The 27,284-nt window shown below is 34.8% G+C and overlaps 2 protein-coding genes and 1 long non-coding RNA gene across 3 annotated transcripts in view; 1 reads left to right on the top strand and 2 right to left on the bottom strand.

The window, feature by feature from the left end:
* LOC144355800 (uncharacterized) overlaps nucleotides 1-27,284 on the bottom strand; it is a 63,751-nt gene that overhangs the window by 35,266 nt on the left and 1,201 nt on the right. The gene's annotated exons all lie outside the window — the stretch shown is intronic.
* LOC144354095 (uncharacterized) lies at nucleotides 6,227-18,505 on the bottom strand. Its single transcript, XM_085491832.1, has 3 exons — nucleotides 18,187-18,505; nucleotides 11,244-11,312; nucleotides 6,227-9,407 (listed from the first exon to the last, which is right to left on the bottom strand). The coding sequence occupies exon 3, from the start codon at nucleotides 9,398-9,400 to the stop codon at nucleotides 6,446-6,448; it is 2,955 nt and encodes a 984-aa protein (XP_085347958.1). The 5' UTR covers nucleotides 9,401-9,407; nucleotides 11,244-11,312; nucleotides 18,187-18,505; the 3' UTR covers nucleotides 6,227-6,445.
* Nucleotides 18,493-24,518, top strand: LOC100377640 (uncharacterized). Its single transcript, XM_002738970.3, has 5 exons — nucleotides 18,493-18,954; nucleotides 20,699-20,763; nucleotides 21,256-21,347; nucleotides 23,491-23,600; nucleotides 24,011-24,518. The coding sequence occupies exons 1-5, from the start codon at nucleotides 18,595-18,597 to the stop codon at nucleotides 24,380-24,382; spliced, it is 999 nt and encodes a 332-aa protein (XP_002739016.2). The 5' UTR covers nucleotides 18,493-18,594; the 3' UTR covers nucleotides 24,383-24,518.

The raw sequence follows: 27,284 nt of genomic DNA on the forward strand, positions 1-27,284 counted from the left end.
GACATTGTTAGACGATATTATTGATAATATCGGAGAAAAACGAACTGTCTCAATAGTTGCCCAGACAGACCTGTCTAACTTAGACATTTTTAGACATTGTTAGACGATATTATCGATAATATCGGAGAAAATCGAACTGTCGCAATAGTTGCCCAGACAGACCTGTCTAACTTAGACATTTTTAGACATTGTTAGACGATATTATCGATAATATCGGAGAAAATCGAACTGTCGCAATAGTTGCCCAGACAGACCTGTCTTACTTGGACATTTTTAGACCTTTTTAGACATCGTTAGACGATATTATCGATAATATCGGAGAAAAACGAACTGTCCCAATAGTTGCCCAGACAGACCTGTCTAACTTAGACATTTTTAGATTTTTTTAGACATTGTTAGACGATATTATTGATAATATCGCAGAAAAACAAACTGTCTCAATAGTTGCCCAGACAGACCTGTCTAACTTAGACATTTTTAGACATTGTTAGACGATATTATCGATAATATCGGAGAAAATCGAACTGTCGCAATAGTTGCCCAGACAGATTTGTCTTACTTAGACATTTTTAGACTTTTTTAGACATTGTTAGACGATATTATCGATAATATCGGAGAAAAACGAACTGTCCCAATAGTTGCCCAGACAGACCTGTCTAACTTAGACATTTTTAGACGATAATATCGGATAACGTTAAAAAGTGCAATGTCGCGCCTCCATGAAGAACATGTAGAAACACCATAAAGAAGTGGCGTTTCGGATACGTGCAATTCACGCGCTGATAGGATGTTCTTCTTATCAGTATTTATATAGCAGATACTGGCACAATTTAATACATATGGTAGATCGACTCTCGAAACTAATCATTCGCGATGAATGCAGGAGAAAGATTGTGACCACGCTAAAATGTCCGCGTATTCACACATCAGAAGCCATCCATGACTTTGCAGGTTTATCGGGAAATGCACCATTTACGATTTTTTTATCTAACCTACGGCAGAGGAAGCATAAATACAAGTGTTTCTTTGAGATTTCATGCAAGTATCAAGCGTTTTTGCTTGGTACATTAGTATCTTCCATGCTCTATAGGGACTGTGGTTTGACATTGTAGTTAAACTGCCTGCCAGCACGGTTTTTTAGTAACCGTGCTGCCAGTCACCATTTGAGGTTAATCTTCACGATGTTTGTTCGATCGCGGGCGCTTGTTGATTTAAAAAAAAATAAACATGCACAACCAAACAGGCATTTCATAGAAACACAGAACAAATAAACAAAGTGTATTTATAGTTTTATGTCTTGAAATCCGGATTGAATTCGAATTAAAGTCGCAGTCAAACTGCGCGGGAAGAAAGATTTGGAAAAAATATAAAATAGTCCTTACTGAGTTTTTCTTTAAGTTTTATGAGTGTTCCATTTATTTTCCTCTATAACTGTAACGCGTTTCACTATAAAACAAAGGTGACAAAAAGGGATACATCGATGTCCGTTGCGTGGTGACAGGAGGCTAATTGAAGTTTAATTGCAAGTTTAATTTGACAAAATCGATTGAATGTTATTATATAAGAACGAAATATCGGGATGATCGGAAAACAAATGTTTAAAAAATATAATCGCTATGCTTTCATTATGCATTGCAATCATGTAAAACTGAGTATCAGTTTACCGGACGAGTTAAATGTATGTTAATTATCAAATAATATCATCGGACCCCATCCAAGTGAAGAAAATATCAATACTAAAACATTTAAATTGAAAAAATTGCCAAAGCACATGCGCTGTTAACTAACAATCAATTGGCGTTCACGTACGGTTCTACTACTCTTACAATCATGCGGCGTGACAATTAAACACCTTAATATATCACGGTACAGGCTAAAATGAACGTTTTAGTTTATCTGTGTCCACCAATTTATTATATACGTATTTCTAAATGAGTCTTGCTAGACATACCTCCTGTGATTGGCATTATTTTCGTGAATCGCGATTTACCGAAAGTAATTCTGAAATAAATATTATACAAGTGTGTTAGCTGCAAGCATTCTTTGTCGTGCGAGAAAAAGACTGTGTGACGCGTGTTGAACGGCTGTGATTTAGGCACCCGTGAATCGCGGTTTGGTTTAAAAATCAGTCTTAGTTTGAATGGTTTTGTATTAGGGGGATTTGGACATGAATATTCGTACTCTTTGTACACAACAAATTGAATACAGTTCTTTCAATACGGTTTAGATTCAGAACCAATGTTCTTGCTGTTTTTCTACTGCGACCTACAAGGTGATTACAAACATGCAGGCCGAATTAGCCTGGATACCTGGTTACTGTCCACTCAGTAGTTTGTTTAGAGTAAAGTACAAGAATACTGAATTATGTAATAATAATAAAAACAAGTCAAATTGCGAGGAATTTCATCTCCAGAGACGGCATTCTGGGTTACGGCTCGAGTAAAGACCGTCTGCAAACTACGTTACGCATACCCTGGTGTTGAAATCAGGTTACGTAATCAGTTTACCAGTGCAGGCATATAGTGAACAATGCTCTGCCCAGTCGTGACTGGGTGACCTTGATTCCGAAACCTGGCATTTTTCTCCCTATGATGTTTTTTGCCGGAAACATGGATTAGTATAAACAAGTAACTGTTGCTAAATTTTGAAGTGCTAAAGCATTGCTTCAAATTTTAATCAAAATAAAAATCACGACGTACGACAGGTATCATAACTGCGCGTGCGTAACGCTGTGATTGTATTCTCTCTATATATAGTCTAGATGTGGGAGTCGATTATTCCAAAACAAAAGTGCACAAAACAAAGTATATGTAGAGCGGATAAATACGGTAATAGAGAAATTAATACACAACTACATGAATATTGAAACTCGACAGCACTGTTTCGTAAGGTACAACATGGATGTACTTAGTACATCCATGGGTACAAGTACCTCACTCATCAGGAGCTTTATGTTTAATAATTCACTGCACCAACGAGCATACATTATAAACTTCGCAAACATACATACTAATTAAAAAAATAATTAAAAGGAAAAAAACGTACAGGTTTAAGTGTTACATAATAAGGCTTTTGATCTGTGTCGGCATACGAGTTTATTTCTTTTGTTTAGTGTGGAGTGGTGAGGTCTAAAAATTATGATAACTTTTTCCTTCAAACATAGAATACATCGTTTGCTAGAGCTACTGTACGGGCTACCACGAGCAAGAATTGTCCATGTTATTCTATGCTCAATATTTTTTTCTTTGAGTGACCAAACATGTTTACTTAGTTCTGTCGCATTTCTAGAGGCCTGATTACGAAATGAGGCGGTGTGGTTTCTGTACCTTGTTTTGAATTCATTTCCAGTGAGCCCGACGTTCGTTTCTTTAGTTTGTTTGTCAAATTGCGTAACTTCCGCTTGGTATATCACGCCGGACTGCAAACACTTCCCGTGCAGTGGACATGCCGTTTTTTTCCTGACAATTGCATAGTTTGTTGACTTTCGTTTTATCAGTCGCGAGTTGTCGTTTGTTTTTACTGTTTACGTCTCCTCCAGCCCTTTTACGACCAATTAAATACAACTTTTACTTATTTCTGTTACATCCGAATTAACGTATACCAATTATATAGCTTACAAAATATTTGTAGGCTATATTGTCAAGTAATATGAGAGGATGCACTAGAAACTAGCTTGGATATATACATCCTAGTTAACGTATATAATTTTTCACTACCTTATACTAAAATATGAAGTTAACAGATAGGGGGAATGTTTCATGGCATGGAAAAATAATCCATTTTTAACCTTTCGTCCAAGTTATATGATAAATAGTGTGTACGGTATGTATTAAAATATACAATCATAGTACAATGTACAGATGGAAAGTGAACAAAATTATGTAAATTTGTATTGGTGCTTGGAATTTCCAAACCAGTTTATAAAATTGTGAACAAATATTTTCTTAAATACCACTTAACGTGAAAGGCGTTTTCTCATTAGTGTGTATCATTTATGCATATCTCATCAATCTGATTAAAATCTGATGTAGTGTACGGGCTTTAATTATTTTGGCTATAAACTTATTTTAATTTTATTTTTTATTATATTTGTTATTAATGCCCTTTTATTTTATTATTTAACTTTGATTTTGATTTTTTTTTAATTCCGCCCTACCTACATCTGATCCGACGCCTATGTAAGTCCCGTTAAAATCTCGCGTAAGTAACAGCCAATCACAGCCCCCTTTTATACAGGCTGTCGGTTGCTTACTTTTCAGTGTATACGGGCAATCTTTCTGTACATTATATTTTGCCCACTTAAATAAAGCATTAATAGAAAATTGCTAGTATATTTTTATTTACAAAAGAAATTCCACTGCATTTTACAATTTTTGTCATTACATTGAATATTTCCAGATACATCTTCGCCAGCCAAGGTTCGTTCATCCAGTCATCGCTTCAATTTTACATCACTGAGCATAATTATCGAGAATGGAAGCAAAAAAATAAGTAAATCGTAATGATTAGAACACTGTAAACAGCTATAGTAAACAATGCAAACTGATTTTAAATTATATAACGGTCACCGGCCCACGGCATCGACGCAGAAAATTGGAGCAAACAAATATTTCCTGATCAATTGCGATGTGTTCCAAATAAAAAATGTTTTATTCCAGTCCAAATCAGCTCAATTACTTTAATAAAGAGTTATTGTATAATGTACAAAATGTTGATACAATTTGATGAATATTTACAGCTTCAATACCGTAGACGATTTTGGCCCGATCGTCAACAAAACATCGGTATAATCCGCCATTTTATTTGAGTGTGTTTGCCACCTGACTCTGCCCGGTGACGTCACCGTGTGCGCGAGAGAAGGAGGTCTATGATTCGTTGACTAAAATCGTCGATAGTGGGTCTCGTTGAAATCTCGTTACATAGGCATCGGGTCAGATGTAGGTAGGGCGGAATTAAAAAAAATCACAAAATCAAAATCAAAGTAAAATAATGAAATAAAAGGGCATCAATAACAAAAGTAATAAAAAATAAAATTAAAATAAGTTTATAGCCAAAATAATTAAATCCCGTACACTACATCAAATTTTAATCAGATTGGTATCTCATATACATGTACTTTGTATCATTTTAATTATACATGGTATTTCCAGATTAATGACACATACAACATTAGATTCTCCGATGAAAAGCCAATCATTGCCAAAGCCACTCACCGCGAAGCTACTAATTATACAAATTAAATAATGCCAAAACTAATCAGGCCTGCGTATTATCGCAGATCATCTCCACATCAAGTTTTATTTAACCCATTATTTACTTGCCATATTGAAATGAAAAAAATGACATATAAAAAATTCAGAATCCAGCAAATTTAAAATTAGAATTTCCAGTCTGTGTTTAAAGACTACTTTTCAAGTTCCCCTCCCTTTGTGTGTGTGTGTGTTGGGGGGGGGGGGGGTTGTAGTAGATCCAAACTCAGGCAGTAGTTTTCTACTAAAATGTGTTATTTTTAATTGTCATTTATATTTTAATTTATTCATATCGCTATTTTTTTTACATAATATAACCCGGCATCCAATACGATCCACCATATATGGAGGTTGGATTCTGTAGATATGACCTTGTGGCCATCACAATTACTCCAAATTTATTAAAATCATTAAAATATGACAATTTGACAATAAATACACATATGATTTGCATAAGCACAAGCACTACTAATTTGTTATTTCTTGCATGTTAAAACCAATTATGGCAAATATTGTGCCTGATCAGCTACCCTACCCCGACACCTAACAGTAGGGCAAAGCAGAGTATAAAATTCGACCTGGTTTTTATGTTTAAACTCAATTGTGGGGGGGGGGTGTCTAAATACATATTTTAAACACTAGAGTGCAATTAATTAAATAATTTAATTCAATAACATATCCTGTATTTCTTTGTGTAACTAAGTATTTGTTTGATGTAACAATGACATTTTATACATTGCGTCTTTACCCATTCACAATGAAATCAGGCTTATTGTTTCCCAATAGGAGCAGATGATTTACAGTTAAAATGACTATGCATAGACTCCGAAAGTTGGCATATTATTGTATGATTCACAATGTAATGCAACAGGTAAACTTAATATCAGAAATAAGTGTTGAAGGTCACAGCAGGGGGGGTCATTCTTCTAGCACACATCATGCACACATACAGGTTGAGAATACAAACATTGACATAGTTCTAGTATTAATTTCATTTGTATTTACAAAAAACTAAGCATCTGACAATGCAACTCCCATCTCATAAAGATATAAATACAAACTGAATAAATGTCATCTTTTCATTATGTAAGGTAACTCATTTTTACACACAGTAGCAAGTCTGATTTCATACATGAGTAATAGATTTACAGCAACATGTGTACAACTATTAAAATGAAATTACGTTATCTGAGCACTCATATGTAAATCTTGAGTGGCCTTGGTATCACACACATTATCCTCTCTCTTTTAATTTTATCAAATCCAGCAATAAACTTGCTTTTAATTCTTTGAACCGGAATGAATGAAGCTGGTCCTGACATCTCAAACGAGGTTGGGCACCAAACTTCAACTGGTTTACCGTAGTAGTCTAGAGATGGATGTTTTTGAAACCATCTAACTTTAGCCATCATGCATTGTTCTTGTTTACCATCAATAGTGAGAAACTGTGTGAAGAAGAATTCAATAATACCTGGTTGGTCATTTGCCAGGTTTGTATCAATTTGGCCACCCAAGGTACACCATGACGCTAGAATTAATGAAGAACGACTATATCGCGAATTTTCAGATCCTAATACATCATTAAATAACTTTACAGCTGCAAATTGTTTGACATATCCACTGACATCCTTAACTTCACATTCACTAAATACAATTTTATACATTTCTTTCAGGTTACTAAGCCATGCATCATCAAAATACTCCATATGAAAAGGCCCAATGGGTACAAAGAATTTAACTGACTTCAACACAGTGGCATAAGCACATGCAATATTATCCCTTGCTAGACATGAAAGCTTAAGTAGGTTATCATAATCACACGCGGATTCTGCTACTGAACCAGCTTGCACATTTTGAGGGAAAAACTTGCTGAAATCAACTTCCAAATCAACTGGCCTTGGCAAAATAGACAGAAACTGTTCATTGAGAAATTTACGCATTATTTGTATTTCAATAGACCTCTGGTTACCACAGCCCTCACCGAGGATCCCATTGAAACGTTCAAAGGGAAAAGTCCAAAAAGAATACACTGGGCCATAATCCAATATGCAGTCAGCAAGATGCGCATGATAGTGCATATTCGGTGTAACTAGCTGTGATCCATACAATTGTTCAAACTGGCGACAAAAATTCATCAAATATGAATGACCCTTTCCAACATTCCTAATTGATATTACTGGAGCACACAATAAATTGCAAGCCAGTACAAATAGGCGCCACATTTCAAAATCCTTCCGAGGTAAAACATCTTTCAAACTAAAAACAGAAAACAAGGTTATCCAATGTTTCCACTGATCAGCAGTGAATCCACCAAAACTTGTTGCTATCTTCAATGGCATTCTTCCCATATCTGAAGGAACCTTGGTGTTATCAATCTTGGTCTGGATAATTTCAAGCTGATCTTTGGATATCTTTGGTTTCTCCTTGTTAAGCCACACATTCTTCATGATGTATTTCCCAGTACCTAAAAAAAGATTATGCAGTGGGTCCACAACATGAAAGCGAACACAGTCAAAATATTGCAACTTTAGCAAAGCTGTGTACCTTGAACCATATTTTGTGGACAGCCTATCTCTCTGCGCTTTGGTTGTTGCGTTGGAAACCTGTTCAGCCTGATGCCGGTGTCTTAAATTGTGCCTGTGGTTCACTGGCTCAAATCCTCCAAAATTAATTTTTTCGCCAAATGCCCCAGTTAGAAACTCTTTCTCACATTTGGAGCAACCTTTTCTAGCCATGTGACCAACAAAACCACACAGTTTTCTGGTTGCAGGCACGTCTGACACCACACTTAATAATGCAGCATGGAATGTGTCATTGTATGTTTTTCCAGATTCTGTATAGTCACACGTAAGTCCATCTGTCCAGAGCGTATTGAGCTCTTCGACTAATGGTGTAATGTACGAGTTTACGTTTAATGATGGTTCTCTAGGACCTGGAAGCAAACCAACCAATATTGCATTTTCTTTCTTATAACGTTCTGCTCTTGGTAGATTCAATACCACCATGTATAAGGCTCCAACGCTATAAGGTACATGCTTGAAGGGAGTGAACCAGTCTAGATTTAACTGAAATGCATAATTTTTTGGAGCAGCCAAGAAGGGCTCCCCATTTACATGCTGATATTCTTTCCAAATTCTCCCATCATATACATCAGCAAGAATTCCATCACCAGGTTTCCGTTTTCGCCATTGTTCACACTTCTTGGCAAACCCATCTACTTGCAGTAAGTTGGTAAGACGAGTCTTAACAGATTGGTACCCATACACTTTGAATGGGTAGAGTCTCTTCCTTTTGCCTTGCAATTCCACTTCTTTCAGTAGCAGCTCACCACAGGGTTGTCTCTGTTTCTTTTGTCTGTGCCCCGGAAACTCGATAAATGTACATGTAGCAGATACATTTTGATTACCTACACTTTTGTAACACTTATCAAATTCATATATTGCATGGCATTTACGACACGCAACAAATTTAGTGAACTTATCTTGATTTGATCCAATATGCTTTCTCAATTTATGTAAGCTACCTGGAAGCAGTGTGCTCAAAGCACCCAAACAAGGAAAGACATTTGCTAATAATACAAAAAAAGTTTTCAAAAAACCAAGTAACATGGCCATGCAAACATCTGATAGATTGTGAAAATACCACATGTATGCTAAAAACAAGCAAAACCAATTCAGTAATGTCAACAATTTTGAGCTCTCTGGTTCATCAACATTTGCCAACACAAAAAGTTCACTTCTGCTACCATCTAATTTCTCTACAAAATCTTCCCTCAAATCCTTCTCTGTAACATTGTCCCAAATTTCAGATTGAATGTTATTCTCATAGAGAAATTCATTATCTTCATATGCAGGATCCTTGAAGTATAATAAGTCTTCTTCTTCAAGAGTTTGTAGTATTTCATGATCATCATCAACATGATCACTGGTGGAAATGTCTGTCTGACTTTCAATGTCAACAAAAGATGGCAAACTCTCATAACTTTCATTGTCGTTTGTAAATTCAGTCATCTCACACGGTAATGAGTCACATGGATCTTCACTCGGTGTCCAAACCATAGTTGTATCATTATAAAACTCTTTACGATGACGTTTATATACACGATATGAAACCTCCTCTTCACAATGTGGACAATACTGTCGTTTAGACATTGTAATTCTGGTGGGGAGAAAAAATAAATACCGGTATATGATAAAAGTCTGCAGTGATCTTGTTGCTTATTGATAGTTACGAATAGGTGAATCATGTGTACATATGTGGCAAGTAAAATCAAATCCTCCTACATGAAACTTGACATATTTTTAACAACAAAATAAATTTTAACAATACTATGGCCAAAAAAAATATTTAAATTTGTTGTCAGCATCAAGTTGGAGAATTATTTTTTCCCGTCAAATTAATGCATTCTAATCGCTATCATTTATTACAAGCATTGACAGTGCACAGTCCCTGTTCTGTATTTTAACGCATCAAAAGCAGTGAACTTTTGGATCCATAATATCAGTGATGTTATGCTATATTAGGTTGCTGGTAATCCACTGTAATTGGCAAAGCATGTTTGGTTGAAGCGCTAAAAACATTAATTTGCAACAAAAATTCAGTATGCAGAATCACTTCCTGATAAGTCTGTGAAAATCATCACATTTTTCTCTTCTGATATACCTTTTTTCAACAAGTTTATATGATCATATTTAATCAACCATTCTGCTTCTTTCATAATATGCATATTGTATTGGAATTATATTATAAAGCTGTCTATTCTGATCATTTATAACTGGTGTGAGCAATTTTGTGTTTTTGATACTCAAGTCCCAAATCAAGAATAATTCACTTCTAAAGATTAAGAAGCACATGTTTGAAGAGTTATTACCGACCACTAGTGACTTTACCTCTACATATAATGACTTATTATTGAATTATTGAATTTACGGATGGATGCATACTGTAAATTATTTTGCCAATAATACTGAAATATAGATGTTAGTATAGCAACTGTACACATGGCATTTTCTAATATAAATAAGAATTTTTAATTTTCCATGTCTGTTACAGTTTAGGCACACATTAGCAAATTTTTACTGGTATGTGCTTACATTTGTACTTGTATTATACAATGAAAATGTTCAGGGCCATGGATAATTTGCCTATGAAAGAGGTAGTAATTGGTTTTCTTGTTTTCAGTGACCAACCTTTGTGTAACAAATCACTTTTGTAAATAGTGAGCAAAATATCATTGTAAGAATTTACATTGAGGGACTGTCAACATTGGTGGACTATTACTAGAACAATGTACTTCAGGAACTAGGCAAGATATCTATCTTTTTAAGAATTTCTTACATCTGGACACACCATGTGAATTGCAAACACATGGCATCAAGGTCAATGAAGTGGGATAGAATATTTAACTTGAAATTGTGAGCAAATTCATAACATTTGATGCAATTAACTTCCATGAAGTATAGCTATCCTAGACAAAAAATGAAATTGCATTTGATCACAGGAAAGCTACTGATGACATTGGCTCATCTGATTAAAAATAAAATATTCTAAGTCTAATTTGCATAAAATGGAATTTCAGATTTTGTTAATTTGGGTAGGTGGTGTTACTGGAAACACAGAATTGTTTAAAACTAATAGGACTAAGCAATCCTTGTCAGAAATCCTTGTAATATTCAAAATACTGTAAAATGACTAATTTTCCCTGGGTTTAAATTTCACTGATTTACCATTTCAGACATATTCAGTGGGTTTTAAATTCACGGTTTTATCATTTAGACAATGTGTTCTATGCTAAATTTTACATATTCACTGGGTATTAATTTAGCACATTTTTCAGTCAGCGAAATAAGCCAAATTAAAACCCAGTGAATAATTAACCCCTCTACAGTACATTCAATTTTTTGAATCCAACATGGCTGACTTCCTGTTTAACTTGGCCTTATGATGTCAAGTGAAAAGCCTCTAGACCTAAATAAATCAAATAAGTTTACTTACTTTTATGACAAGCATACTAGTATTCAACAAATTCTATCTTCAGAAATAGCAATAAGCTATTTAAAATATCTGCAAGATATTTATAAACCAAAGACAGATATTAATTACAATGTATACATATACTTGTGTCATATATCCGTTCATTTAAAAAATAAATTTTGAGATTGCATAAATTTGGTATATAAAGTATTAATCCAATACATTGCCCTGCGCAGAATTTTTTAATTTCCATGCCTGTTGCAGTTAGGCACACAATAGCATATCAAATCGACACATTTCTGCCCAACAACTTTCAAGCAGGCCAACATCTTTTTCTAGGCCCTGTAGATTATCAACTCTTTGACATTAGTTGAAAGGCCAAGTCTTTCTCATAATATTTTCATATAGCTGTTTACACTTTTCTGTGTGGTATACTGTAGAATACTTTATTTTCGCTGAAGGGGTGATGTCGTGAAAATAAAATCCAGTGAATATACTTTTTTTCTATATTTCACATTAAACAGTGAAAATAAATTCCATACAAAATGCCCGAAAAGCCTTTTGAGCAAAAAATTACTTCCAGCGAAAATAAAGTATTTCACAGTAAATTAAAAGGTCATTCATTCCTTGGTAGTTAGTGGAATACAGTTGTTGGCAGGCAACCTATTTTATAGAATGTAGGAAAAAAAGTCACAGGGAAAAATATCCCAGGAAAAAAAAGCAAAAAAAAAAAAAGAAAAACATTTTTTATTAAATAATTGTATTGGAGGGACCGAAAACAGAAATGAGAGAAAAACAAAAGATTTTTAAAGTTATCGTGGGGGGGAAATAACATTGCTAAGTATTATTGTCAGAGAAAGCTATTGTTTAAAGTGTAACTGAATTGGGACAATTGACTTTTTTGTGTGCAAAATTTATTTATAAACAACATTATGAAAAAAAATCAAGTGAAAAATGTACATAAATTAAATAAACAATCAATAATAATATTCTGTATAAGGAAACGCCCACGTCCAATTTCTTGGACGACTCAGAACGAGGCTCCAGCTCGAGAGCCTAATTAGCATACAAGGGTGATTTATGACGTCAGTGGGGGGGGGTCATCGTTTCACAATGGCCGCTATACGCATGTAGCGCTCGGAAAGCGACACAAAATCTATGTTATCATTGTCTGACAAGAGTTATGAGATCGAGGAATATGATGACAACGACATATGTCATGATTTGGTTTTAGAGTGCCAGGGGACAAATTGGCCCATACAGGTTTGAACCTGCGAGAAAAGTATGCGATGTGGGTGACAGTGTACCTCCCCAAAATGACTGTGAAGATTCAGGAACAAGCACAGAATTTTTACATCTTGACCAGCTTGGCAACTCGTATCAGTGTTTTGTAAAAATGCAATTTTCAGTTTCTTGATCTTCTGATGAAATTATGTAAAAGACACAGATTGTGTCAAATCGGAGGGTTTCTTGATTTTGATATCAAAACCGCCTTGGCTTAATTATTTGCTGGGAGGCGCTTAGGTACGTGCTCTGCAACTTGCAGCGCATGAACCTAATCATGTTAGGTAATCAAATTCACGAGAAGTTGACAATCCCTAATCGCCAGTTGTGAACTTCATCAGGTTTCCCGTATGAAGTCACACATCATTCTAGCAAGGAAAAATATTGATTACTTTTGTGCAGGTTATATAATAAAATATGAAATGATCAATATTTCATTTTTGTTAGTATATCTTTATTTATTAAAACATGTACACATTATATCTGATTGGGGTGGGTATTGCCAAGCAAGTTTATAACATTATAAACAAATATTTTCGTAAATAACACTGACCGCGAAATACGCCGTTGAGAAGTATTACTGATGAATACTTTATATTGCAATTTCTTTCAATTTGAATTAGTTGTATTGCAATGCATTAGTAATAATAATAATTATTATTGCATCTTTAGAAATACAGTATTTCTATCAGTACAGTAGCAATAAAAGTATACCGGTAATAAATAAGTATAAATAATGTAAATAAGTATAAATAATGTAAATAAATACATTCCTTTATTTCATTGTTGAGACTGAGTTATACAGTTTGTTACGTTCTACAATTTATCTATATTGGAAAACGGTTATGGGGATTATTAATTTCAATAAACAATATTCAACTATCCTTTGCAACACCAATCATAATGGCAATGTTTATTGGTCTTTGAAACTAGAGGCATTATCAGAGCATGGGTCTTATTTTGGAACTCCTGCCAGGATGGAATTCCCAGAATAGTGCCAGTTGTTAAAGAAACATAAAACTTTAATTCTCAACAAGGATGAAAGGACCAGTTACTGAGACAAAGCCCTACTCCCCGCAAAACCCTACAGATAAGAAACCCAATTACCGCGAAGCTACTAGTGTATATTGAATAAAAAAAAAACATCAAGAAAGTCTGTTTTGGGTGGAGAGGTGTTAGACCTTGAGTTTGTTTATGTTTGGTCTTAATGTATCTTGTAATCAAACAAACCAGGGCTTAGTCTAGTCTGAATTTTACCCATCAAGCTTTGCAAAATTTTAGTTTTTCTCGTATAATTCTGGGTAGATGATAAAATATTCAAAAATGTCCCTCTTTAAATATCTATAAATATATCCCTTTGCTTATGGGTATACTAATTTTTGTGTTGGTTTAAAAAGTATGCTGTTATAAGGGTTAAAATTGGCTGGACAACAGGAAGTGCTCTGCCTGCTACCATGGAACTATAAACCCCAGGAAGAACGAACAACGAAACTAAGAGGATTAAAAAAACCTTTGTCTTAGTTTATCTTACAGTGCTTTCGCTTTTGTTTCCACGACATTAGTCATACTCCATGTTAGTTGCCGCCGATACGCCCGTATCAATCGCTTTGCTGGAAACGGAAAACTTGAAAAAAAATTTATATATCTGCGTAGTAAAATATTTCGTTCACTACGCATGCGCAAACAAGTCAGTCTGCAGGGTGACCTTCAGTGTACCGGAAATCATGCAACGGGTCGGAGTTTTAGCGAGTTTTCATAATTTTCAATGTCGTTTTTAGATTACTTCTTGTTTTTTTCAACACTCGAAAAAATAAGGTTGCGAAAGTTTGCGAAACATGGGGTTTGGTATGCTGTTTGTTGTCGAGATATCCTGACTTATTCCGTGTTTCCCTTCGATCGCCAGAAGTGGCAATGTGTTTTTTTTCCCCCGTTGAATGTCGCTCATTTATCAGTGTTTTTGTCTTGGCGCCATTGTTTTTTTATGCTATAAACGAGACAACTCGATCAGGTGATCTCTCGAAGTCGCCCGATTGACTCCGAAAATGACCGATAATCGGAGATAAACGTTCATTTGCGTAAATCGGCTTACTTTTAATGCGACGAAATAAACAGTCAAAATAAATATTCGTCATCGCGGCAACTATCATAGTTCAAAGGAAACGAAGTGGTTGTTCTTCCTGGGGTTTATAGTTCCATGCTGCTACCCAGCTTTAAATGATGATGTTTTATCCGTACTGTCTATCTTTAAAGTGCCTGTGCAATGCCCATCCTCACGTTTCCCATTTTAGATCTGTGCCCCACTGAAATGGGCAGTTATTGATTTTTTTGCTGAAAATGATAACTCGTATCCAAGTAAATTTCGGATATTTCTCGTGTTGTAGTCACGCCCACCTATCCTGAAACGGTCGACTGTTTCCTGATTTCCGACTCTCGCCGAAAGTGTGCCACCAAATGCCAAAATGTGAGAGGAAGTCATACCCCTGAGCCGTAATAACACCGGTCATTCAGTATACTTTTAAACGATATACATTTTTCAGTCAGCGTTGTTGTTTTTTCGTTTTTTTTTTGTCTATTTTTTTTTTTTTTTGAGAGAGAGAGTTTTTAGATGTTGTGTTGTGGGCAGTTGCAGTGAAACGTATAGTCATAGTGTAAGTATTCACATGTTCCTAATCGATCTGAAGGTGCGACATCAGTGGACGAAAGCCACTTAATCTCAGATTCCTTTTTTTGGAAAAACTGTCCTCGTCCATGAAAAAACAACTAGGTTTAAAGAGAAACGCCGACAACATAAACCTGGCGCAACACTTTTGAAAGAAATAGATTCCGGACTATGATCACCGAGGCGGATTTCAGAAGAGAGAGAGACATCCGGTAAGTGTTTCAAATGAGTTGACTTATTTTGCGATCGTGATTATCGTTTTATAGAGACCATTTCGTCCCTGTTAAGTAAAAGGTAGCAATAATTTTGACAGTGACACGAAAACAAAGCGTCGGACAAACAGGAAATTACACAGCCCTTACACACTGCTAATTGTTTTCATTTTCAAAGGCTAAAAGTTTCTGAATTGTTTGATGATTGGTGTTGAATGTCGAATTCACACCTCTGTTCTTTTTTTACCTCCATGCTTGCAGCTTGATCTGCGTAATAATTTATAAAATAAGAATCTGGGCTTGGTCAATGTGTTTTCACCAAATAAAGTTTTAATATGATGTTATAATTATGACAATCACGCCATGGATCACGCTAACTCGAATCCACTCTGAATTTATCTGTATGTGTGTCGATCTCGATTATTTTTGTTATCCAATTAAACGCCGCTTTTAATGCACTTGCCTTCGTCGTGACCCGACGCGTTCACCTATTTCAACAAAATTTCAATTCATTTCCACGCGGCTGTCATTTATTTAGTAACTGTGATTTGTCGTTTTTTTTAATTATTTTATAGTGATCACTATAGTCTATTGTTTAAAATGTCAAAATATGTTCTCTTTTATTTTAATTTTGAAAGTTTTACTCAGACGATCAATGAAATAAAACAGTGTAGTGACGTGCCTAGTAACCTGCTAAATAACGAGATAATTCCGACGTCAAATTCTGTTTTGTCCAGCGACTGTGTACAAATGTGCGCCGCTGGCGATCACGGTGACCAGCTACACCAGAACGGACATATTTCGCATCTAACTTAACCCCATGCAACAAAAATTGATACTATGTGTTTTATTATGGTCCATTTCTCCTCGACGAACAAGTACATAAGTGAAAATTTAGTCAATGACTAGAAAACTGCAGAAGAAATTTGCCTTATTTACACGTATCGGCAATGCAAGCTGCCATGCGACTTCCCCTTCTGACGTCACAAGGGGAATTTCTGTATGCAAATAAGAAGCTAATGAGGAGCCTCGTTTTAAAATACACAAAAATAAAGTTGCTGTAGATTGAGTTTAAAACACATTTTTTCACTTTTAAAAAATAATTCATGCTTAGAAACATAAAAATTAATAATATTTGTGTATCAATGGATAATTTTAGGCGTGAAAATAGCAGCCATTTCACAGGGTTCGTACACCCCAGAGATGATAAAATTCCATGCTATTCCAGGCCCAATATTGATGAAAATCCAGGCTATTCCAGGCCAATTTTGTAGGGAAATATAGTCGATATAAAGCATTTCAGTGGAATACTCATTTAAGTTTAACCCAAAGTCAATACCGACATTCTTTATTATATACACACAGAGTAAATACTACAATATAAACTTTATCAAATTTATTTATGACCAGGAAACATAAATAATGAGCGAAACAAACTGCAAGTTTTGACATTCCCAATTAATATCATAGTAGTGAATGTAACTGGACAGTTATGGTGTGTCAACCATGTTACTATTACATCAGCCAATTTGACAAAAACTCAGTCAGTTTCTATCAGGTGAATTTCTTTGCTATATCACTATCTGGAAACATCCTTCGAAATAACTGTTCAAATCATCACAACTTTTATAACTATAGTGCGAATTAACGCATTTCATTGCCCACAAAAAACTTCTGCTGTAAGACTTGCTGTGTCCATACCACAGTGAGCAGTGAGTGTGTTGCTCGTTACTTCGGGTCTATTAATCTTAAAGGGCGACAGTCGTCGTGCCGCGTCCTGTTCGATATGGGACTCATAGCAACATATACACTCGTGTAAAATACATTATTTATTTACATGAAATTCGAACACCGCGCTTTAACTGTCGCAACGTCAGCTAATTTTCCAGTCGATGTTGAAGGCACAGCTTTCACAAAATCAAGCATACCGTTAAAGTCCTAATATAAACCGCGGTTTATATTACAATGTATCAATTAAAAAATTCGGATCAAAAGCTCAAGTTCGGGGTGCGGTTTCTATTACGTACATATTGCAATCACTAAATGGGCGTGGTCATTTTTTGCCCACAACACATGCACAAAACAAACAATACACTGTACAATCTCTTGAATAGGCGTCGGGGAAGAGTGAAAGGCCTTATTTTGGTTCTAAAATAGGCGTTACGAAATGTTGAAATATTACAGTCAATCAAAAAAACTGTCCACATGATAAAAAAATACTCAGTATATTTAATGTAATATGCATTTATTTTTTTAATTTTCTTGGTAACGAAAAGTATATTCTAACAGAGGTTTCAAATAAAAACAAACACGAATGCACTTCTTAGTAGCAAATGATCACTGAACGGTAGCGCAATCCGGCCATGCTGCGGTTCACAAGTGAATAACTTACTTGTTTTCGAAGTGTGATTATTATTCAGTAGTGATTACAATAACGCACGAAAAATAAATCCGTTGAATTGTTATGAAATGCAAGTAAAATTAAACTTAGTTTCGCCGTAAGTGAATAATTTCAGTCACATGTAAACGGACGATACGATCTCCGCCATGTTTTTGAATGCACACGTGACGTTTGACCGGATAGGTCATGTCGCTAATTAACCAATCAAAATGCTGGATGGTGCCCACGTGTCTAAATTACATAGCTCATTTAAATATGTTAATGACAGTTCAGCGATCTCATGATATTTTCAATGCACATATAATCCCAAAGTATTTCTTTATGTTTCAATAGAAAATTTTTATAAGAAAAAAAAACGTTCAGGAGAAACACATCATAATTTAAAGATTTGGAAATTTTCAAACTCACCTACTAGCGTGCGTGGAAATTGCTTTGATATCGGTGATGATCTTGAATTTTATACCGGATGTTGAACAGACGTCCAAAGACCGAGCGCGTAAAGATTCTTGGGAAAACATCACAACCTCGTACTTATTAATACTGAAACAAAATGCATATAATTTCGTCAAAAGAAATTATAAATTATAATAATGATTATTTAACAATTGTTATATTACGATATAAAATGTTAATCAATGATGTTTAGTCAATAGCAATTTGTGACCAAGATAACATTTGCGTAAGCATCTTACAAACCTCGAACGAGGATGACCTTGTTTTAGTAAACACAGGTCGAAGAGCGGCTCATTCGAATAGCTGCTGAGGTCTGGTGAACATCTTTATTTTAATCGCTGCTGAGGTCTGGTGAACAACATTATGAGCTCTTCAAACAGTCCTGAGTCAAGTCCAGATACAGATCAATTTCGTTCATTTTCCCCTCTCAGTCCTGATCGACCAACACCATTTGGACCAACGCCGTCAACTAGCAACGCCAATGGGTCTACCAGACGTGCGCTATATCCAGTGGACAACAACTGCGATGCGTTTCGTTCCTTGATGAATGCCCATGGTGAAGACGGTCCCGACTCTGAGATCGTCATCAAGAAATCGGACTTGGTGAAAATTATAAGCAACCAAGAGAAAATTCTCAAGCAACAAGGCGAGCTTCGGCAACATGTTGTGGACTCTGGTGGTGACAGCAGACGAAAAAAGAAAAAGCCACCCTTGAAAATTAAGGTATGCCAAATGTGTTTGTCACTTGTATGATATACTTGTGAGCTTGCCAAGAAGTGGGTTCGTTTTAATTATTGCTAATGGCCGTAATTGATTTTTGCTACTTGGATGTATCCAAGAGTTACAGTTGAGTAATTATATGGTGACTAAAGTGATCATATGGTGTTGGGTGTCTTATCTGTAGACTATTTATTTACTCAGTTAGTGACCTTGTCACCTAATTTAATAGCAAACATAAACATAAATTCATTGTTAGGATGTAATGTTGACTGCACAGATGGGCAAGACATTTAATCTTGCAAGCAAGCAGACTTCCTGTTGGCAGCCATGCTTGCTATAACAATAGGGATGAAACATTTTTTACTGCATGTATAATTTTAGCATTTGTAGATGTGGTATTTTAGTAAAGTGTATAATGTGCCATAAAAAATAGAATTCTTTCTCATTCACAGGCAGTTGGTGCATGATTTCTGTATACTATTTTGGTGTATATCAATATAGATGTCACCACTTCACAATGACAATAATTAAAGTTACAACCACCAAGATTACTTTTAATGCCAAAAAATTCAGCTGAACCTGAAGATCTTTAAAATATTCTGCTTAATATTCTATCGAATGAAAAAAAAACGCTAATTTTTCAACTAAATTCAAATTTTCAAAATAGCATTGCTCAAAACAAATAATCACTAATGAGTATAACACAGTATTTTTTTTTACTTTCAATAATCAGTTTTTAAAGTTATGTATTATTTCATAATTTGTTATATTGTGTGTGGTCTGTGATTGACAGCAAATAAATAGGTTTGTGCAGGTGAAAATCCACCATGAAACTAACATTTCCTAAATTACTGGTTTGTTTGATGACATACCACCTTTAAGACCAAACATAAACAATCTAACATCTTTCAACAAAACTTGGAGTCTGCATTTCATGTAATCACAATGTGCATCTGCAAATTATGAAGTCACGCTTAGTTTTGTTACATTTAATATTTCTAAAAATAGTAAGATTTTTGCTGCAACGTTTGAAAACTATGTTTACATATTCAACCAACCGATCTCTAAAGGTTTATTGTAAAGGTTTAAAGGTATATTGTTGTTATAGCAGCATAGCCAGTGTTCTCCACAAAGGATTTAAGCAGGATGTAAAGCCCCGTTTGCTTTGACTGCACCATGTTGTATAGATAGAACAATTAGCATGACAATAACAGTTCCAGGGAGCCCTTTTTGAAATTTTGTTTGTAAACACTGTTGTGGTAGAAATAATGTGATCAGTGTTGAATACATTTTGTGTGCTGTCGCAACTGCTTATTGGCAGTTCTACTGCATATGTGTATATTTAAAAAAACTAAGTGCACAATGCAAAGTAAAAAACTGCACAGTGTACTTAATGTCATTTAAAATTGTTTAAATTTTTTTTTTATGTTATAAGATAGCTGCATTCTCTAAGTCAAGCCTACGTCACAAACTGGTCAAAATCCCCCAAACATTGCAAGCAACCAATCACAGACATCAGCACTGGAAACCAAACTAAGCAATGCTTTTATGACAAACTGTGAATTTGGCAGTAACCTTTCATCAAATTTTGATGGTTTCAATGATTTCATGGGCCAGTCAGGAACTTGACACCAGTTAATCAAACATGATATTAGCATGTAGGTTACTGAGGCATGTCAACAAGAAAGTCGGAGTGTGTTATTTCCACTTTTATTTATTTAAATTTCTAATTACTGCTTGATTTCAGAACATGGTACATAACATCTATTCAAATCTGTTGGAGGATGGGTATTCCTGGGATACCACTAAACAGTAAGTGACATTGTTTGTATTGATATATTCCATTACTAGTCTTTTTTAGCATTCAAAACTAAAATGTTATTGAAATAGCCTAGTTTCCCTAGTATATTTATATTCCATGGTTACAGGTATTCTAAAGATAAAGTACTGTAATATGGCTGTAATTAATTTTTGCTAAAAGGACTTTTTGGGTGTTTTGTATGGAATTTATTTTCACTGATTTTTGACGAGTTGAATGTAAAATAAAAAAAAAAACTTGTATTGGCTGGATTTTATTTTCACTGAATCATTCCTTCAGCAAAAACAGCGAAACTTAATTCAGAGTGAAAATAAAGTATTTTACAGTATTCAGTTTTGCAAGATGCACTATAATTTCAGTAGTATTGCTATTAGTTGCATAATCATAGTGTTTAGCTGATGTGACAAGTTTAGTTTATAGATATCCATTAACAATACAGTGTGATGTAATAGAATTTTTATTCCAAAACCTTGTGACTATTTTAGGTTTGGTAGTGAGTGCAACATGGCAATTACAAATAAAATTAAAGAAGCTGCCAGAAGCCAGTTGCAGGGTAATTGTGAAGACTTTGTTTTAGGTGAGTGTTTTTTTATCAAAATAGTTATAATCAAGATATCACTTGTTTGTAGAGCTTGTTGTTCAGAGTGGCGTCATAAGCTCAGATCATCCATCAACTGAAGGCGAGTGGGTACTATGCACAGAATTCTCCACAAGGGGTTTTAACGGGATGCCACACCCCGTTATCTAAAATTAGCGCCCTGTTTAAATTGTCAGCGCACTGCTATATTTCCTGTGCCCCTTGCTATCAGACAAAGAATTGTTTACAAAACAGACCATCACTCATTGTCTCCCGAAGATGATTCATCGTGCTAAGGGTAACTGGGTCACTATTTTAGGGTGCAACTGTGAAAATTATTCTTTTAAGTATGTATTTTTTAGCTCCGCTGTCGACTTTGTCGAGCGGAGCTTATCATATGAGTGATTGTCCGTCGTCGTCCGTGTCAATGTTTTACTTTTTCGACTTCTTCTTGAAAACTACAAGCCTGAATGCTTTGATACTTGGTGTATATGTACCTTGGGTAGACCTCTCTCAGATTTGTTCATTTCATGATGATATCTTCAATTCTCTAATTTTGGTGAATATTTTTGTCATTTTTAGTAAAAAGTGATATTTTCGACTTCTTGTTGAAAACCGCAAGTGCAATTGCTTTGATATTACATATATAGGTACTACATGTGGACCTCTCTCAGATTTGTTCATTTCATGATGATATCTTCAATTCTCTAATTTTGGTGAATATTTTTGTCATTTTTAGTAAAAAGTGATATTTTCGACTTCTTGTTGAAAACCGCAAGTGCAATTGCTTTGATATTACATATATAGGTACTACATGTGGACCTCTCTCAGATTTGTTCATTTTGTAATGATATCTTTAATTCTCTAATTTTGGTGAATATTTTTGTAATTTTTGGTAAAAAGTGATATTTTCGACCTCTTGTTGAAAACCGCAAGTCCAATTGCTTTGATATTACATATATAGGTACTACATGTGGACCTCTCTCAGATTTGTTCATTTTGTAATGATATCTTTAATTCTCTAATTTCGGTGAATATTTTTGTAATTTTTGGTAAAAAGTGATATTTTCGACTTCTTGTTGAAAACCGCAAGTCCAATTGCTTTGATATTACATATATAGGTACTACATGTGTTCCTCTCTCAGATTTGTTCATTTCATGATGATATCTTTAATTCTCTAATTTTGATGAATATTTTTGTAATTTTTGGTAAAAAGTGATATTTTCGACTTCTTGTTGAAAACCGCAAGTCCGTTTGCTTTGATATATTATACATATAGGTACTACATGTGGACCTCTCTCAGATTTGTTCATTTTCTAATGATATCTTGTTCTTTAATTGCCATGTGCATTGCTAACAGCGGAGCTATCTCAGCCGACAGGCTGCTTGTTTATATATACAAGGCCAGACTTTTTTTTATTCCTTGTTTCTCAAGTTTTTATAAGGCAATTTTTTTGAGGGCAGAACAAAAATAAAATCAACTCTTTTTTTTCCCCATTAGATTTGTGTGATTCTCAAAGAATTGTAAATGAGATCGTTTCTCATCTGTGTGAGACCTCGGTACTAATCATGATACTCCCACGAAAATGCAACTTATATTTTTTTCAGCATATTTGCGCTTACAAGACGCTGAAATAAAATTTTATTTGTATTTAATTTTCGGCTCCTGTTCATTGGGCGAGTTCGCGAAACAAGGGATAATAAAAGTTGGGCCTAATGCTTTTATTTTTTGATACAAACTGTTAACTGTACAAATAAAATCTTCTATTGTGTAGATTTTATTTTGTTTGATCATCTTGCTTTTTGATGTCGATGACGTACATTCATGCAAGTAAGTCATACATCAAGATAATGAAAGGGAAGACAGAAGGATTACCGTTGCAAGTTTAGTTGTGTGTAGGATTTAATAATAGCTCATTCATTTATGGAAACTATTTTGTAAAAATAAATAAATATATATTATGCATATTTAATTGTACTATATATGCACGTTACAAAATATCATGTCAAAGGTCAAATGCCACTCCCACTCAGACTTGTTTAATTTTCAAACCGTGGAGAACCCTGATGCAACAAGCACAGGCTGATAACATTTATTGTGCATAAAGAACCATATCATTTAACAAGTATTGTTTCTTGCAGATGCTTCCCGAACATATTTCTTTACCAAACGGAAAGAAGTGAAAAGAATAAATGCTGGAAAATCCATCGAGTTTAAAAAAAAACAGGCCAGAAGGCAAAGAAAACAGCAGGTACTAATATTTTACATAGTGTGATTTCTATTTCCTTCACCATTGGCAATTTATTTCACGTTTATACCTGCATCACCTATATTTCTGACAATGGTGCTTCCAGGAGGCTTTTGCGTTATATTTCAGGTGATGCATACATGAGCTATCGTTATTTAGTGAACAAGTCACCTGGGACCATTTTGTACAATCATTTGAAATCCATTATTGTTAAAACTTGTCTTAATCTGGAATTCCCATGCAATGTTCATATAAAGTGTAACTGAGTTGCGGCGTCAAACACAGACTTAGGATTTGTCACATTAGAATTGTCTGAGCCATACTCTTACTTTCCTATTACTGGGATTTTCTGTCACTGGGTCATTCAACTTCAAGCAAAATCTAGCAACTGATCAGATTTTTTTTTTCAACAGAAACTCAGCAGAAGAAAATCAGCACTACAAAATAGTTATTCCGTTAATGAGAATGACAAACATTTTTTAACGCTTGTTCTGAAGACAGAGTATATAAGCTCTGAAGACTCTGACTCTGCACCTGAGACACAAGATGATGATGATGATGATGAAATAAATATTCCTGCTGGACGCAGGGCAAAATCACTGTGCGTGAGGCCACTGCCTTGGCGTTCAGAAACTCTAAATCGATGGTTTAAGTTCTTGGATGCCCGGCATGAAAAAAAAATAAGAAAGATGGGAGTCAAGCCGATGCATGTGAGGAAGGAAGGTGCTCTTTCTAAGAGAGACCCACCACTGCACCCTCCAATGCGAGCAATAACAAATCTTTAAATTTAAAGGCTCTTGTAGTAAAATTAAAATTCAAACTTAGTTTGGGCTTGGTCACATTTTTTTGCTTTCACAATTTATTAATGTGATTTTAGTTTTAGTTTTTTTTATTATTAAAATGTACTTTTGTATAAACTTATATTGCTTCTTCAATACTTTTCATTCATGTTTTTTACTGGTGTAGTACCATAAAGGGTGGCATAGCACATTTGTACTGCCTTTGCCACTAGTGAAATATGTGATATATATCACATTTGACCCCTGCGTATAGATTAAATGAATAGTAATGCATTTGTACCACCTTTGCCGCTAGTGATATATGTGACAAATATCACATTATTTGACTCCTGCGTATAGATTCAATGAATAGTAATACATTTGTACTACCTTTGCCACTAGTGGAATATGTGACAAATAACACATTGTTTGACCCCCTGCATATAGATTCAATGAATAGTAATGCATTTGTACCACCTTTGCCGCTAGCGATATACGTGACAAATATCACATTATTTGACTCCTGCGTATAGATTCAATGAATAGTAATACATTTGTACTACCTTTGCCACTAGTGGAATATGTGACAAATAACACATTGTTTGACCCCTGCATATAGATTCAATGAATAGTAATGCATTTGTACCACCTTTGCCACTAGTGAAATATGTGACAAATATCACATTATTTGACCCCTGCGTATAGATTCAATGAATAGTAATGCATTTGTACCACATATGCCACTAGTAAAATATGTGACAAATATCACATTGTTTGACCCCTGCGTATAGATTCAATGAATAGAAATGCATTTGTACTACCTTTGCCACTAGTGGAATATGTGACAAATATCACATTGTTATACCCCTGCGTATAGATTCAATGAATAGTAATACATTTGTACTACCTTTGCCACTAGTGGAATATGTGACAAATAACACATTATTTGACCTCTGTGTATAGATTCAATGAATAGTAATACATTTGTACTACCTTTGCCACTAGTGGAATATGTGACAAATATCACATTGTTTGACCCCTGCATATAGATTCAATGAATAGTAATACATTTGTACCACCTTTGCCACTAGTGAAATATGTGACAAATATCACATTATTTGACCCCTGCGTATAGATTCAATGAATAGTAATGCATTTGTACCACATATGCCACTAGTGGAATATGTGACAAATAACACATTGTTTGACCCCTGCATATAGATTCAATGAATAGAAATGCATTTGTACTACCTTTGCCACTAGTGGAATATGTGACAAATATCACATTGTTATACCCCTGCGTATAGATTCAATGAATAGTAATACATTTGTACTACCTTTCCCACTAGTGGAATATGTGGCAAATATCACATTGTTTGACCCCTGCGTATATATTCAATGAATATAAATGCATTTGTACTACCTTTGCCACTAGTGGAATATGTGACAAATATCACATTGTTATACCCCTGCGTATAGATTCAATGAATAGTAATACATTTGTACTACCTTTGCCACTAGTGGAATATGTGGCAAATATCACATTGTTTGACCCCTGCGTATAGATTCAATGAATAGAAATGCATTTGTACTACCTTTGCCACTAGTGGAATATAAGACGAATATCACGCTATTTACCATCATGTACAAATGTGCTTGTATTCATCATTGATAAATTTGGTGCACATTGTATGATATATCTTGCTTTAACCAAAATGATTATACTGATAAATATGGCAATAACAGATAAGTATTCTCCACAAGTATTATTGAGTGTCCATTGCCTACTAGCACATGCATTTGTCACATATAGGATATGTACCTATAGTACCAAATTTGTCTTACTTTAACCACAGTAGACAAAACTTACACTTTATCTCATACACCATGGCCCGTCAAAGGTAGGGGATATGCACTCATAATACAAGTGGCATAGTTGGGTAAACATGGTCAAACATGTTCCTTTGATGTTCTACATCCAGTACTTTGCCTACCCTGAAATATTCCACTTTTTGCGCAGTGAATCCGACGACAATAAGTATACGTTATTTTTTGTTAGAGACCTTGTATTTTGAAAAACATAAACTCCTAGAAAACATCCATGAAGTAACAGCAGAGATTTTCAAGCTTGTTTATCGGCACAATCAATTTGTTTTCCCATCAATGTATGTTTTAACATGTGTAAGGACATCCAAATGTGTAAAGCTATTGGAAACCAAAAAAATAAAGTAATGGGATAGCTATAATTGGATAAATTCGGTATATGAAAACACCAAAATCAATGATTTTTTTTCAGTGGCTGTGTGACCTTGTGTATGACACATTCATATGCAAATGACTAATCTGTGAAATAAACAGGGGCGGAGACAAACCACTCAAATGTTTGGAAACACTCATTGTGTGTCAGATAGCTACTGATAACACATCCTAACATTGCTTTGTCTTGAGTTTATCTTTGAAACTTATAGGCACACAGATTAAACCTGTGTTGTTGATTTTGGAAAACACTACTGAGGCTGCCTTGCTTCCCTTCAGAAAATCTACATGACATTCTAGGTTACGTTTACTTTATCACATGAAAGTTTATAGTGCATTTCATCAATTAATAAATAAATGTGAAAATCGTAATTTTCAACACAAATAATAGTCTCGCTACCTTAAGTGTGTTTCTTTCTTTGTTGTTTAATTTATAGTTTATCAAATGGCGTAATTCATCTTCTATAATATATTAAAAAGTAGGACACAAAATCTTACTACTGCTTTACAAAGACTAATCAATATCATTTTTAAATGTGGAAATTAAGATGCCTGAATCATGAAAGTCAAGCATAATAATGCCATTAAATTAATCCACTTCAAAACATAACCCGGCAAACTACAGAAGTATACTATCTCAAACTGCCCTGGA

This window comes from Saccoglossus kowalevskii, chromosome 17 (genome assembly GCF_978046115.1).
Source record: "Saccoglossus kowalevskii chromosome 17, keSacKowa6.1, whole genome shotgun sequence".
In the NCBI taxonomy this organism is placed as follows: domain Eukaryota; kingdom Metazoa; phylum Hemichordata; class Enteropneusta; family Harrimaniidae; genus Saccoglossus; species Saccoglossus kowalevskii.